Below are 16,895 nucleotides of genomic sequence, written 5' to 3' on the forward strand. Positions count from 1 at the left end.
GCAATTGACTGAGATAAGATAAAACGGAATAGACACATTGTTATGTCATAGGAGTAGAAATTATTGGGCAAATATGAGAGGGACGTTGTGTTTGTGTTTTATTGCAGGTAAGTAAAACCGTTTTTTTAAATCCAGGATTATGTCCTAAATCTTGTTTTATCTATTATTGTCATTATAAAGTATTCATGTCAAACACAATTCCTTTTGTCTATGTCAAAAAGGGCAGATTTGTCAATTGTAGTTGCCAGTGAATATGTTGGACATCGTGCATGTCATGATATAAATTGATGAAAGGTCAGTAGAAAACGATATCCAGGCTTGAGCATATTTATAGATAGGCAAAATAGCTGTGAAAATCATATCAATACACAAATGGCACCAAGCGTTTTCGAGGGTAAGCGAGTCTCGCTCTGCACACCGATCGCTCTGTACAGGATCGTGTTTAAAGGGGACACTTTACAAAAAGCATGACTTGTTATGTCAAGGAATGTGATATGCATACGTGTGATTTAAAGAGACCACATACATGTGCTGAACAGTAATCAACTGTCGTGTTTTTCATTGGATATCTATTGCCATGGTCGGTGAATATACAACAGAAGAATGAATTGCATTTTTATGGCTATCAGAACACGCCTGCTTACAGTCCTCAGACGCTCACTTCGATGTGTCATACGCTGGAACCCCTGTCACCTGCTGTCTTATCTAAAGGTCCCTGTGAGTTTCCAAGATACACTAGACGTGTCATTTTGCTCGCCTTCAGAGGAGGCCAAATGTATCGACAATGTGCCTATGTGACTTGAATGGCTGCATGTCTCCGTGCCCGACGGCGTGGGTCGATGCTCTTTCTGGCGACATTTGCTCATGCTGTTGATCACTGGATTGTCTGGTCCTGATCCGATTATTTACAAACCGCCGCCATATGGCTGGAATATTGCCGCGTGCGGCGTAAAACAACAAACAAATAAAATGAAACTACACACCACTGAAGTCTGGTCGCAACAAAACCTTTAGAAAATGCAAGGTATATCGACGTTCTGTACGTTTCAGTAACGCTGGTGCAAGCAGCATCCGGCTTCAGCTTGTGGCCGACCCACATGCTACAATCTCTGAGAGGTAATGTCAGTTACTAAATGTCATATATTGACGTATCTTAACACTTATTTGCAATAAAAATATTATATATTATAAGACAACAATCTTGTCTCACATATTTATATATGCGTGTGTGTGTGTGTATGTGAGAGAGAGAGAGAGAGAGAGAGAGAGAGAGAGAAAGAGAGAGTGAGGGAGTGAGAGAGAGAGTCAGTATAAGTACATGTGGAACAATATAAATCTCTTTGTACTGCCTCGTTTATTGTAGTCTTTATCTTCTATGACAGTCACATGTGTCTAAATAAAAACTTAACAGGTTATATATAGTTACTATCAATGGTAACAAAGGACAGGCTATCTAATCTTTTTATAGGTGACAGCTTCTTCTATTTCGTATGAAATTTTTATTCGTATGAATCTTATTTATATTTTATTGTTATTTTATTTTATTTGTATGCTTGTATCGTGACGTTTTGATCAAAATGTCATTACGGCAACGGGGGCAAAAATACTGATTTGGGAAAACCTAGATATAAATTTTGCTTACAAACAGCGTCAAGTAAAAGAGCTGGACGTCACATGTGACAGTTTCAGACTTTACACATTCAGACTTTACTCGACCATGCCAGTTCCACGTTGTGCCACAATAATGTTAACTCTATTTATCTTAAATGTGGTTTCCCCATGCTAACTATACAGCAGAGAAACAATACTATATACTATATAGGTTTAGGCTGACGTATCCACCATACAACACTGATCTTGTTACCGTATATAGCAATTTGTATGTTACGTTTAATACAGCCGAATTCCATGTATAATATTAGCTACATCGGTCTCCAGAACTTGGTCGACGATTTCTTCTCAGTAACCCGTCAGACAATGGCCCTACCCACCATATTGACAAGATCTTCAACAGTGAGTAGTCCTCTTGGTCGGGAAGTCAGTGAGTGAGTTTGCTTTAACGACGCTTTGAATAGCATTTCAGCTATATCACAGGAAGTGGGGCGGTGGGGTAACTTAGTGGTTAAAGCGTTCGCTCGTCTCGCCGGAGACCCGAGTTCGATTTCACTCATGGGTACAATGCGTGAAGCCTATTTCTGGTATCTCCTGGTGTGATATTGCAAGAATACTGATCAAGCGGCGTAAAACGAAAGTCACTCACTCACTCACAATCTAACAGTAAAGAAAACCACTTTACAGCTAAGGGCTCCTGGTCCTATATACAACGCATGCCAAATGCATGTTTTTTTTTATTGTTTTTTATTATTTGTTTGTTTGTTCGTTCGTTCGTTCGTTTTTGGTCCAAAATGCAGTGGTTCGCAATGGGAACAAGAGTCGAGCAAACCTCGACAACGCAACAACGTCCCCTCTGGGATTCCATACATGGATGTTTAACGAAGGCTGTCTCAGACCACCAACGAAGGTTGTCTTAGAACACCAACGAAGGTTGTCTCAGAACAACAGTTTATCTTCACAGATACATCTGCACCTCAGTGGGCCATAATTCTGACCAAGCCTGACATCTCACAACCACAAAGAACATGACAAGTTTAGGAACAATATTCTCAATATGTTAACATGCTGACATAATAATGTTACGACGAAGGCTTGACATATCAAAACCTCAACGAACTTCTCATAAGTTGAGGAGCAACATTATCAAGATGTTAAGATGTTGATACAATCACGGTACGAACAAAACCTGGTGTGTAAAACCTCACCAAACCTCTCATAAGTTGAGGAGCAACATTATCAAGATGTTAAGATGTTGATACAATTATGGTACGAATATAACCTGGTGTGTAAAACCTCACAAAACATCTCTCACGTTTAGCACAATATTATCAAGATCTTAAAATACTGATATGAACAGTAATACATAATTACAAATGGAATATGTTTAAGACGTAAGAGTCAAGGTATAAACGTCTACCGTAAACGACGACATATTCCTGCATCGCCATCTTTAATGAGACTGTGAGGTTCAAGTCTTGTCTGTTTTAAGATAATTCTCTAAGCATGTGATGGTGTCCTCTCCTAAAATACTTTAAATCTGGTACAGTTTCTGGGATTTATTGATGCCCCACTCAACAACATCCCTGCCATCAACGGTTTTCTGTAAATAATCTGGTCTGGACCAGTGAGTGATTGACAATTAAGTGATTGACACCATGACCATCGATCTACGCAGTTTGGAAACGATGACATACAAGTCAATGAGTCTGACCATCTGATCCCTTTAGTAGCCTCTTGCAACAATCATGAGTTGCTGAAGACAAATTCTAGTCCTGACCTTCACGGGTACCATAAATGGCTATTATTTGATAGAGTTTTAGAATTTTTGCATTTTCCTAGCGAGAGCTCAGCATGACATACTCACACACAAATCCATATGATAATCTCTTTTGAACCTGTGCATGATACGACTTTGTGTGTCGTAATTCCTGTGTCATGTCTTTTAAAATCCTGTTTTGTTTCTAGTCACGGAATGCCGGGACGATAACGACACTGACTGCCACAAATACGACTACCAAGTGTGTTACGACTACCAACCCTGGGCGCTTCAACGTTGTGCTGCCTACTGTGAATTCTGTACCATTGACCGTCAGTAGTCACTATAGTCTAGTGCTAGTGCATTTACCCGTGATCTATGTTCGATGAATGACTGAGTTTTACACCGCACTCAGCAATACTGTAGTTATGGCGGTGGGCTACAAAGCATCGAGTCTTCACCATCCAATCCAGTGATCAACATTATGACAATCGATCTACCCAATTGGGAACCGATGACATGTGTCAACCAAGTCATCGAGCCTGACCACCCGATCCCTTTAGTCTTCTCTTTCGACAAGCATGGTTTACTGAACATCAGTTCCAACAAGGTTTACCCGATGAGTGTTTATTGACACTTAGTATCTAGAGCTGGTTGTGCTGCAAAGGAAACACGTCTTTTCATACGGCTATTATGAAATGGCACTGAGTTGCAGTACTAGATGCAACAATGGCCGATGTCCCAAATCTGTCCTGAATACAGGTTGTAAAGCTGCTATGTCTATGTATTGTTCTGCACTGTAGCTAAATTCACAACGCCGGCTCCACCGTGCAACGACACCCTCCCCAACTGTGATGAGTTCAACAAAGACACTTGCACCAACCCCAACTACAGCGAATGGGCTCACAAGCACTGCAGAAGCTACTGCAACTTCTGTCATGGTGAGACGGGAGCAGACACAATGGAGGTATAAGTGAGTGAGTTAGTTTAGTTTTACGCTACAGTCAGCAATATTCCAGCTATGTGGCGGCGGTCTGTAAATAATTGAGTCTGGACCAGACAATCCAGTGATCAACAGCATGAGCCTCGATCTGCGCAATGGGAACCGATGACATGTCACCCAAGTCAGCGAGCCTGACCACCCGATCCTGTTAGTCGCCTCTTACGACAAGCATGGGTTACTGAAGGCCAATATTCTATCAAGGACCTTGACTGGTAATGGAGGTATGACAGAATGGCTGAGGTGATGTAATGGTGATATAAGAAGGTGGATGGGGTTTAGGAGGCCGGACTGGGAGGTGATGGAGAGGGCTTAGTGAGCGGGATGAAGGTATGGACCTGTCCGGATGGAAAGGATGAGTATGATGGTTGGTTGGTTGCCTGGTTGGTTGTCCGTACTCCAGCAATATACCAGCTACATGGCAGCCGTCTGTAAATAATGGAATCTGGACCAGACAATCCAGTGATTTACATCACGACCATCGTCCTTTGTGATGATATGTGTCAACCAAGTCAGCAAGTCTGACCACCAGATACCGTTGGACGCCTCACACGGCAAGAATTCTCACCAGGATCGTAACAGGTTCGCAGAAATCTTAGCCAGAGTGTTGCAAGTATTGTTTATTTATCTACAGTATCACCCTGTTGACAAAACATGTATAATGCCTACCTGTATCTCCAGAAACACACCACCCACACTACAAAACGACCACGCCCACAACGACGGTGAAAACGACCACTGACGCCGGTGAGTCATTACAGACTATTTCCTTAAACATTACTTGCATCAAAACCAGAAAGCCCAAAGTCTGTTAAAGTAGGAATTCATTTAATATCAATATGTAATGTTTTAACAATCATTCGTACACAGTGGACATATTACTCCTTATGGTGATACATATCTTTGAATACAGTTTATATGTTCATGATGACTGATGACAAGTGGAACATATCGGCCTGTATTATTGATGACATTGGTATACTCAATGAATATATAGGTAGACATTAAAATATACCATACGGATTCTACTGAATGCATCCTTTGTAAATAACTGACATCCATTTCATTCGTTATTCATAACCGTACAGCGAAAAATAATAGTCATTAAGTGATTATATTAGTTAAAACCCGGTAGCCTTTGGCTCCGTCTTGTTTGCTGATCTCATTTCTGTGTAGTGGTACAGTTACGCTTTTCAACAGCAGCTAACTTAAAACTTCTTACCAGTTGAGGATGACCAATCAGGTTGTATGAACGAGTTTTAAACAGACAGCCTGAAGTGTTTACAGACAGTTCCCTCCCACCACAGCGTGCCACGACCTCATCTCAAACTGCGCCAGCTACGGCAGAGGCGTGTGTACCGGCAGCTACAAAGACTGGGCCGGTGTCAGGTGCAGGGCCTTCTGCAGTTTCTGTGGTACAAGTAAGGAACTACTACCTTCTATACAGCCACCACCTTCAAAACTCAATATGTCTTCTCAAAGATAAGGGGAGTATTCTAATTGGTTTCCAACTTCTTGAGTTAGACAGGATCAAACGGTTAGCTTTTAACTTCACCTAGTATTATAACTGCCGACAACTCAACGGGTATATACGTGCATCTTCATGTGGTACCTGAATCATCCCATTGTGATCTCATGTAGGTATCTTGTTTCTGCCTACAACAATCGACCATAAATTCTTGAAGAATTCAGTTTGAGTTAAGTTATAAAATGCAAATATACCACGCTTAATGTTCTGAAACAAGCAGTTTCCTGTAATAAAACAACCTTACCTACCCAGTATTCAGTTTAGACCTTGTACGAAGTAGTTGCAGGTGAACATTTTGCGTAGAACTGACAATTAAACCATACAATTTTATCAACGCCGATTTTGACGGCAACGGCTGGCGACGACGGCGATGATGATGTTGAGTGACTGAATGAGCTTGGTTTTACGCCGCATTTGTCATTATTCCAGCAATATCACGGAGAGGGACACCGCACATAGGATTCACACTTGTGCCCAAGTGGGGAATTGAACCTGGGTCTTCGGAGTGACGAGCGAACGCTTTAACCAACAGGCTACCCCACAGCCCCACGACGACTACCACAAATACTACTAATACTACTGCTGCTACTGTTGCTGCTACTACTACTACTATCAATAATTTATATTTCTGTCTGTGTCCAGGTCCACCACCGACCACTGCCGCCCCATGTGTGGATGTCGTGAAGAACTGCTTCCAGTATGAGAAAACCACCTGCACTGATCCTTTCTTTAGGTCGTGGGCGGAGAAAAACTGCAGAGCCTTCTGCAAGTTCTGCAACGGTATGCTTACTAATAGAAAACATTGAGCAAGAAATGGAGGGAACTGCGCACACCAGGCACTGTGGGGATGCAGCAGGGTGCCGTTACAAAACAGCAACCTAAGCGCTGAGGTCATCTTAGCTCCCGCACCTAACATAGACTTAAGGCAGTCTTAGCGTGAAGGTTTGTTTTGTACAACGGGTCACCCAGGGCCTAGATTTTCGAAGCTCTTTGAGCGTTAAGACAGCGTTAAGTGCCATACATTCACATTTACTCACGGCAATCTTAGCGCTAAGAAAGCTTCGAAAATCTGGGCCCAAGGTGCCGTTGTACAAAGCGACCTTAACACTAAGGTGACCGTAACTTCCACAGCTTAACATAGACTTAAGGTAGCCTTAGCGCCAAGGTTGTTCTGTACAACAGCACCCATGTCGGTAGTACAGTATGTACAGTTGGGATTGCACTACCAATAACATGAAGGGGTGATTTGGGGAAGCTGTGAGTGTTAACTTACTTTGAGTTCCGAAAGGTTATGTCCTGTTGGTAAACAAACATAAAAATCAGAATTGTTGGGTTTTCAGGAACAGATAAAGATACATCTGAAAGAAAAATCAGTTAAAGATTACATGAACATTAGCATGAACGGATTATTTTGGAAGGTTGAAAGGGTTCGATTACTTTAACGTCAAGTCCAGAAAAAGCTGATGACTGATGCCATTTTACTGTTCGAAATATACAGTTAAAAACAGAAAGAACTGCACACAGAAGGCACTTTCGGGATATAGCAGGTCGGCATGTAGCAGGATAGCTTTCAAGTTCGGGGAGGGGGAGGGGGAGCGTTAGCTTTCAAGTTCCGAAAAAGCTGTTCTAAAAAAAAAAAATGTTATGTTCTACTGGCAAGAATATAGGAAAATCATACTGGTTGTTGGGTGTTTTGAATAGGGTAGGAGTAGAACATGCTCTGAATGAATGAGCGAATATTAGTTTCTGGCGTTTAGTTGGTTAACACATATTTTCATGGATTCGAAAGGTCGACACTTTGTCGATGCCTCTCATCAAAACGTTCTTGACGATGTGTTATGGTCAGTTGTGTACAATTTAAGCTTGCCACAGTTCATAGGAAAGGCCAGTTCGAATCTTCACTGGTTAAACATATACAACACGTGGGAGGAGCAACAAAACCCCAGCAACAGTTCGTTATTTACGTCAATGTGTTAGAAACGTTCTACGTTATAGACGTTATTATCCTCGTGTCAGGAAATAAGGTTTTCAGAAACAACGATGTCACACCTTGACCTTTTTACCATCTAGTGACCACAGCAACAACACCAGCGTCAACAACAACCACTATCAGCACTACACTAACCACAGCTCTCGAGACTGCCACGACTGTCGAGAAGGGCACAACTCTGGAGACAGGCACAACTCTGGAGACAGGCACAACGCTCGAGACAGCCACACCCACCACGACTGAGCGAAAGACCTTGTCCCCCTATGAAGGCCACGGGGCTACCGGAACATTCGGGGAGTTCTGTAAGTATGAAGTCATAAGTAATCACCAACATTGTCGGAAACTATACCCTATTTGTTTTCTGAAAATGTTTTTGTGCACCTATATTGTTAGACTTTATGCACTGCTGCGGGGTAGCCTAGAGGTTAATGGGTTCCCTCGACACTCGAAAGCCTTGGGTTCGATTCCTTACATAGGTACAAGGTGCAATGTCCATTTTTTGTGTCCCCCGCTATCATATTGCTGGATTATTGCTAATGAGCGGCGTGACACTAAAGTCACTCATTCTTGTTCTTTATCTTCACGTTAGCACTAGCTTTTCCTTGGTTCTATGGTAAGAAATGTACGTAAGTGCGTGTATGCATATTGCCTGGAATTTGGTCTCTGAAATGGGCATACACTTGCATTTAACAGGAACAATAGCATGTTCTACATTATCTCCATAAAGTATGAAACAAGGACCTGAAACGCTTCCTTCATTTCTGAACATGGGAAATCTCGACTTGTCATACATGGAGACGAGACTAGACTGGGCAGAACTGGGTATATTTGTTCAGCGTGTGTGTGATACAGTAGTATGCATAGTACATGTCACACTGTTTCGATACACTGTACCACATTCTAGTACAGCCTACTGGGCCTATGATTCACATTGCAGGCAGTCAGTACTATGTTGTACTATACCTCAGTGAGAGTGCACATTGGCACTCTGTTACATAGTGTTTCACTTTGTTTACAGGTACAATAGGCCTCTGTTATATAATGATGTGTTGTGTCCCTATTTTACTTGTGCAATACCACTCTGATATGTAATCTTGCGCTATATCCTCATTTTACCTGACAGTGTACAAAATCAGTTTGTTAAACAATTTTGCACTATATCCCTTTTCTACTTGTACAACAACATCATTGTGGCATACTATGCTGTACTATATCCCTATTTTACGACTGCAATATCAGTCTGTTTTCCAGTCTTGCGCTGTATCCCTAGTTTACGACTGCAATATCAGTCTGTTTTCCAGTCTTGCGCTGTATCCCTAGTTTACGACTGCAATATCAGTCTGTTTTCCAGTCTTGCGCTGTATCCCTAGTTTACGACTGCAAAATCAGTCTGTTTTCCAGTCTTGCACTATATCCCTAGTTTACGACTACAATATCAGTCTGTTTTCCAGTCTTGCGCTGTATCCCTAGTTTACGACTACAATATCAGTCTGTTTTCCAGTCTTCCACTATATCCCTAGTTTACGACTGCAATATCAGTCTGTTTTCCAGTCTTGCACTATATCCCTAGTTTACGACTACAATATCAGTCTGTTTTCCAGTCTTGCACTATATCCCTAGTTTACGACTGCAATATCAGTCTGTTTTCCCGTCTTGCGCTGTATCCCTAGTTTACTACTACAATATCAGTCTGTTTTCCAGTCTTGCACTATATCCCTAGTTTACGACTGCAACATCAGTCTGTTTTCCAGTCTTGCACTATATCCCTAGTTTACGACTGCAATATCAGTCTGTTTTCCAGTCTTGCGCTGTATCCCTAGTTTACGACTACAATATCAGTCTGTTTTCCAGTCTTGCGCTGTATCCCTAGTTTACGACTGCAATATCAGTCTGTTTTCCAGTCTTGCGCTGTATCCCTAGTTTACGACTACAATATCAGTCTGTTTTCCAGCCTTGCACTATATCCCTAGTTTACGACTACAATATCAGTCTGTTTTCCAGCCTTGCACTATATCCCTAGTTTACGACTACAATATCAGTCTGTTTTCCAGTCGTGCACTATATCCCTAGTTTACGACTGCAATATCAGTCTGTTTTCCAGTCTTGCACTATATCCCTAGTTTACGACTGCAATATCAGTCTGTTTTCCAGTCTTCCACTATATCCCTAGTTTACGACTGCAATATCAGTCTGTTTTCCAGTCGTGCACTATATCCCTAGTTTACGACTGCAATATCAGTCTGTTTTCCAGCCTTGCACTATATCCCTAGTTTACGACTGCAATATCAGTCTGTTTTCCAGTCTTCCACTATATCCCTAGTTTACGACTGCAATATCAGTCTGTTTTCCAGTCGTGCACTATATCCCTAGTTTACGACTGCAATATCAATCTGTTTTCCAGTCTTCCACTATATCCCTAGTTTACGACTACAATATCAGTCTGTTTTCCAGTCTTCCACTATATCCCTAGTTTACGACTACAGTATCAGTCTGTTTTCCAGTCGTGCACTATATCCCTAGTTTACGACTGCAATATCAGTCTGTTTTCCAGCCTTGCACTATATCCCTAGTTTACGACTGCAATATCAGTCTGTTTTCCAGTCGTGCACTATATCCCTAGTTTACGACTACAATATCAGTCTGTTTTCCAGTCTTCCACTATATCCCTAGTTTACGACTACAATATCAGTCTGTTTTCCAGTCGTGCACTATATCCCTAGTTTACGACTGCAATATCAGTCTGTTTTCCAGTCTTGCACTATATCCCTAGTTTACGACTACAGTATCAGTCTGTTTTCCAGTCTTCCACTATATCCCTAGTTTACGACTACAGTATCAGTCTGTTTTCCAGTCGTGCATTATATCATTAGTTTACGACTGCAATATCAGTCTGTTTTCCAGTCGTGCACTATATCCCTAGTTTACGACTGCAATATCAGTCTGTTTTCCAGCCTTGCACTATATCCCTAGTTTACGACTGCAATATCAGTCTGTTTTCCCGTCTTGCGCTGTATCCCTAGTTTACGACTACAATATCAGTCTTGCTTACAGTGTTGCATTACATCCCCAGTTTGAGTGTACATTATCACTCTGGTATATAGTGTTGTACTACAGCTCCACTTTGCGTGTACAATATCACTCTGGTATACAATGTTGTACTACAGCTCCAGTTTGAGTGTACAATATCACTCTGGTATACAATGCTGTACAATATCTTCATTGTACATGTGTCATGGCACTCTGGTATACATGATGTACAATATCTTCACTGTACATGTGTCATGGCACTCTGGTATACAATGGTGTACGACATCCCCAGTTTTCGTGTACAAGATCACTCTGGTATACAATGTTGTACGACATCCCCAGTTTGCGTGTACAAGATCACTCTGGTATACAATGTTGTACGACATCCCCAGTTTGCGTGTACAATGGCAAGCAATACAAGGAAGGGGAGACGTGGGACGATGGCTGTCAGCTGGAGTGCTCCTGTGAGGACGCAGAGTTCAACGATGTCAGCTGTGCTGACAAGTAAGTGTTTTTTATCTTTATTACGAATATTCTTCAAGGAAACATACTACGAGGAACAGGGAAATCTTATACTTTTTTAACACATTGTACAAGCACTTGTAGTATATTTGAAGCATTTTTTGAAGCTCCAATAAACATTGAGACACGGGGGAACGGGGGCAGCTATAACCACAACATGTCATTTGTCCAACATGCCAGTTCTTGTCGATTTTTTCAGATGTCCTCACTGGAATCTGCCTCCCACTTGTCAGGAAATAACAGTTCCCGGCAAGTGTTGCCCAACTATTCATTGCAACATGCAGTCCTAGATACGTGTTGCCCAACAATACGCTGCAACATGCAGTCCTATGTAAGTGCTGCCCACCTATACACTGCAACCTTTACTCCTGGATAAGTGTTGCCAAACTATACACTTCAACATGCAGTCCAAAGTAACTGTTGCCCATCTATACACTGCAGCCTGCACTCCTAGGTAACTGCTCCCCAACTATACACTTCAACATGCAGTCCAAAGTATCTGTTGTCCAACTATACACTTCAACATGCAGTCCAAAGTAACTGTTGCCCAACCATACACTGTAACATGCAGTCCTGATAACTCTTGCCCAACTACATATTTCAACATACAGTCGTAGGGTAACTGCTCCCCAGACTATACACTGCAACATGCAGTTCTACGTAAGTGTTGCAAAATATGCAGTGCTAGGTAACTGTTGCTCAACTGTACACTGCAACATGCAGTCCTGGGTAACTGATGCCCAACTATACACTGCAACATGCAGTCTTGGGTAACTGTTGCCAAACTATACACTGCAACATGCAGTCTTGGGTAACTGTTGCCCAACTATACACTGCAACATGCAGTCCTGGGTAACTGTTGCCCAACTATACACTGTAACATGCAGTCCTGGGTAACTGTTGCCCAACTAAACACTGTAACATGCAGTCCTGGGTAACTGTTGCCCAACTAAACACTGCAACATGCAGTCCTGGATAACTAGTACTGTTGCCCAACGATAAAGTGCAACATACAGCCCTTAGTAAGTGTTGCCCAGTTGTACATGACAATAGGCAGTTATAAGTAAGTCTTGTTCAAAATTTCATTGAGGGTAAATCATGTTTATTCGTAGATGGTAATCACATAATATGAAGTTTGGACTTTCCTCACATGGTTTGTATATGATTAAACATGTATCTATTTTCAGGGTGGATACAAAGATGGATTGGATGACAGATTGTTACCTTCTTGATTCAAGTATGAATTAAACCTCCGAGCATTTGTGTGTTGTTGTTTTTCTGTTTTGTCGATGAGATGAATCAGTGCCAGAGTTTGATGAGGCGTTTCAAAACCAGCATTTGAATTACTATTGAATCAATATCGTGAGTTGAAGTACTCGGGATGTATCTATTTTAAGAGTTGTCAGTAGCACTGGAGATAGAGCCGGTTAGCACTGGTCTTCAACAACCCATGCTTGTCGTGAGAGGCGACTAACCGGACCGGGTGGTTAGGCTTGCTGATTTGGTTGTCATCGTATTCAAAATGTGTATATCGATGGTCATGCTGTTGATAACTGGGTTGTTCGGTGAAGACGCGATTATTTACAGACAACTGCTGTATAGCTGGGATGTGAGCGAGTGTCGCGTTCAACAACAAACAAAAGGCAAAATAAGGAAAACATCTCTCGAGTCATTCTCTGTACATGTTTATTCCGTCAAGGACCTTCCTCGTCATGTCTCCAAGTTATCCCACCATTTTAAATCCTCCCGGGGCGGGTTTACAGTTGTGGAGTAGCGGGCAGCAATGACCGGGAATGTGCACTAGGTCACAGTTTGGAACCGGCGAGGGGCACCTGCAACACAAGGGGGGAAGGTTCAGGGGCACGAATAATCACTCGGGGAAAATATAGTTCACCCGATGTCGCTCACACAATGACGATTCGTACGATTCTGTGTTGTTATTTTTATTTGAACGCCGTTTCAACAGTGGTCCTGTTACATCAGAGCGTGTCTGCCTAATGTCGGGGGAAAGTCCGAACTGAAGCAGACCTTAGACGTGTACCATATTAGAGCGAATAAGTGAGTTTTGTTTTAGGCCGCTTATTCCAGCCATATCATGGCGGGAGGCTAGAAATGGGCTGCTTCAAAGTGAAGAATCGAACCCAGGTTTTCGGCGTAACCAGAGAAGGCTGCACCCACTAGGCTACGCCACCACCCCTTTCGTATCAGTGAAACCAATAAGCTCTGTCAATGTGCTTTTAACATAGAAACATAATGAGACTATGTCTGGGTTTCGAAAACATTATTATAGGTTTCTGTAAGGGGAGTAACTCCGCATTCAGTCAATGAGCCGGCTTCAGCTCCACCTCCAGTCGTACAGAAGTAGAATAAGACACAGGAGCTGTATACAAACACGATGAGGTCACACTGGATGTTGTTGGTGAGGCTGTTGACACAGCGACAGTGATTCTTGCAGTCGGCGGTGTCCCACGAGCTTCCTTGGGGGTAGTGTTTGCCGTCCATGACGCACGCTGCCACAGAGAGATCAGTCATCGCATATATAAGAGGACTGGTGGGTGGGATTCAAATACCCTTTGTACACTTTAGATGTTCCACGATCACTTAGTGAGTAATATGTTACTGAATATCTTTTGAAACAAATATGCATGAAATTTGACGTGAATTATGTTTTTAAAACACTATTCGATTGTTAACACAATGCTATCGTATTCATAAATTATCAAAATTATATCATAACTAAATGAGTTAGTAAGTGAGTGAATTGAGTTTAACACAGATTGTTAAATGCTTGTTCAGCATTATAGAAATTCTTGCGTCAATCATGAAACATACAACCGTATGGACAACAATTTCTTGTTAATTGCCTAGAGCGATGTTTTCGGTGTAGTTTCTTACGCTGTTACATCAATTTTACAATGTTGTCCATAAAGTTCAACGTCGGTTTGACCAGTATATTGTAGAACAGTTATTTTACGGCCTGTCAGATAGTGTAGAAAGGAAGCCCGAAGCTGTTCTTGAGCGTTTAACGCTGCTTTTAGCGATATTCCAGCCATGTCACGGAGGGGGATACCAGAAATGAGTGTGTCAACAATTCTTTCATCACAATATGACTGTGTCAACAATTCTTTCATCACAGGATGAATGTGTCAACGACAACATTTTCATCACAAGGTGAGTGTGTCAAAGATAATACATTCATCACAAGATGAGTGTGTCAAAGATAATACTTTCATCACAAGATGAGTGTGTCAACGACATTTTCATCACAAGATGAGTGTGTCAACAATTCTTTCATCACAGGATGAATGTGTCAACGACAACATTATCATCACAAGGTGAGTGTGTCAAAGATAATACTTTCATCACAAGATGAGTGTGTCAGAGACAATACCTTCATCACAAGATGAGTGTGTCAAACACAATACCTTCATCACAAGATGAGTGTGTCAAAGACAATACTTTCATCACAAGATGAGTGTGTCAAAGATAATACTTTCATCACAAGATGAGTGTGTCAAAGACAATACCTTCTGAGTGTGTCAAAGACAATATCTTCATCACAAGAGTGATATAATATCGTCGGACACCAGAAATCGGATTCATATCGTTATATCCATGTTGGGAATCGACCCCAGGTCTTCGGCGAGATGAGCGAACAATTAAGCATAAGGCTGCCATATCATGAAACGAACGATAAGCATGCGCAATGGTAAACAACACAAGTGAGAGTGAGTGACACCCCACCCCACCCCCACCCCCACCCCCCACCCCCCACCCCCCCACACACACACTTAAGAAATTAAGAAATGCTTACTTCCAGTATCCCCTGTAGGCACTGTGTTGTTGACACATGAAGGGATGGTCTCGGGCCCTGATGACCAAAAGATGCAATAGTGTATAGGTTAGTATCTGTTTACGCGACCAAGATGACAATAATATCACAGCTGGTGGCACTAGAAATGTGTTTCACGCCGTTAGTCGAAAAAGGTCTTCCTTTGACACTTCCGGTGAAAGAAAGAATTGTTATATCTTCCAATTTAACAATTTTTCTATGGTTAAGGAAAGTTTAAAGTCAGGACAATTGCACATTGTATAGATATCATTTTACATACATTTCCGAATGATATCTGTCTTAGTTTAAAGTCTATTGCACGAGTAGTCTCCCATTTGGATAATTTGACCAGCTTGGTTATATATATGTCCCGAGTGAACAACATGAATTTCACATTGCGTTTCTATCGGTGTACCCACTGTCACAGACGCTGCAGGTGCCTGCACAGTTTTCGCGGATGAAGCGGTCGTAGGCGGGGTTGGTGCAGAGGTCGTGTCCGTACTGGCTACAGAAGGGGTCAGTGTCGTGACATGTGGGGACGTCGGGTACTGCAGGAACTGCGAATGATGCCAATATGCATATGATAACGTACACTGATACATTCATATATATTTTGATGAAATAAAGATAAGTGGCTGTTCACGCTGAGCTCAGTTACACTATCCCAGCCGAAGCAGGCTAATACATGTCTTAGACTTAACCAACATGCCGAAACCGACGAACATTCATCATACTGATGGCGTGTGTGTGTGTCTGTGTGTGTCTGTGCGCGCGTGAGTGGTGTGTGCGTGAGTGAGCGTGTGTGTGCGAGGGAGAGAGAGTGAGAGAGTAAATGGGTGCGTGCGCGTGTGCAGGGTTTTGGTGTGTGTGTGTGTGTGTGAGAGAGAGTGAGTGTGTGTGTGACACGATGAATTTGAGTGGGTAGGTGGTGATTCATCAGTTTTGTGCACGTGAACAATGGGGGTCATTAATTCTGTTCATTGACAAAAAAAGAAAATCAGGTTTGACACTCATGGGGGAGGCAAGGGGTGGGGGTTGTCAAAGTCAGTCGTCACCCCAACATGCGACTAGTGTCTCAGATGCAAAAGGTGTCAAACCACCGAAAGAATACACATTGTCTGTGGCATTACAGCGTAAAATCACAGTTCTTAATCTGATCAAGAAAACGGGATGTTGCCTACCACAAAATTTGCAAGTTTTTGGGCAGTGTCTTCGAGCCCAGGCTTCGTACGGGCTACAGCAGGCTGTCATGACGTCATATCCGCCACAGTCGATGAGGTCCGCGCAAACACCTGAATATGTTTGGAAACATTCAGTAACCATGAGCAGGAAGTATACACTGCGCATGTGCCCTTCACACTGACCACATATCCCCAACAGACCCACATTCTCTGTATGGTTGAGTAATAATTAAATAATGTAATTAAAAGTCTTGGAGGAGACACCTGAAACAGGTTTTAGTTAATAAAACATCGAATATGTGAAGGAAGTCTTGTCAGTCAAATATACACTATACACATTCATGAACGATTGTTCCCGCTGGTTTGTTAGGATACTTGAAACGTGGAGGTTTTTTTCAGTGACTGAGAACCAAAAGAAAAGTTGTTGAATTTTAGCATGTCTACT

General features: G+C 42.1%; 2 protein-coding genes across 3 annotated transcripts in view; one reads left to right on the forward strand and one right to left on the reverse strand.

The window, feature by feature from the left end:
* Window positions 1–12,698, forward strand: LOC137265653 (uncharacterized). Its single transcript, XM_067801086.1, has 12 exons — window positions 1–107; window positions 1,051–1,116; window positions 1,939–2,013; window positions 3,580–3,702; window positions 4,174–4,311; window positions 5,052–5,117; window positions 5,678–5,791; window positions 6,541–6,678; window positions 7,969–8,190; window positions 11,308–11,419; window positions 11,637–11,768; window positions 12,625–12,698. Exons 1-11 carry the CDS (start codon window positions 74–76, stop codon window positions 11,725–11,727), a joined length of 1,179 nt encoding a protein of 392 aa, XP_067657187.1. The 5' UTR covers window positions 1–73; the 3' UTR covers window positions 11,728–11,768; window positions 12,625–12,698.
* Window positions 12,523–16,895, reverse strand: part of LOC137265652 (uncharacterized) — a 16,325-nt gene continuing 11,952 nt past the window's right edge. The window contains exons 10-14 of one of the 2 annotated variants that reach the window (XM_067801085.1): window positions 16,451–16,561; window positions 15,689–15,826; window positions 15,252–15,308; window positions 13,830–13,947; window positions 12,523–13,269 (exon numbers count right to left, since the gene is read on the reverse strand). In XM_067801085.1, the coding sequence (XP_067657186.1) occupies window positions 13,161–13,269; window positions 13,830–13,947; window positions 15,252–15,308; window positions 15,689–15,826; window positions 16,451–16,561 (533 nt within the window). In that variant the 3' untranslated portion in view covers window positions 12,523–13,160. The remainder of the gene's footprint in view (window positions 13,270–13,829; window positions 13,948–15,251; window positions 15,309–15,688; window positions 15,827–16,450; window positions 16,562–16,895) is intronic. The other variant, XM_067801084.1, reaches the window with a different exon arrangement.

Source organism: Haliotis asinina, chromosome 15 (assembly GCF_037392515.1).
Source record: "Haliotis asinina isolate JCU_RB_2024 chromosome 15, JCU_Hal_asi_v2, whole genome shotgun sequence".
In the NCBI taxonomy this organism is placed as follows: Eukaryota; Metazoa; Mollusca; class Gastropoda; order Lepetellida; family Haliotidae; genus Haliotis; species Haliotis asinina.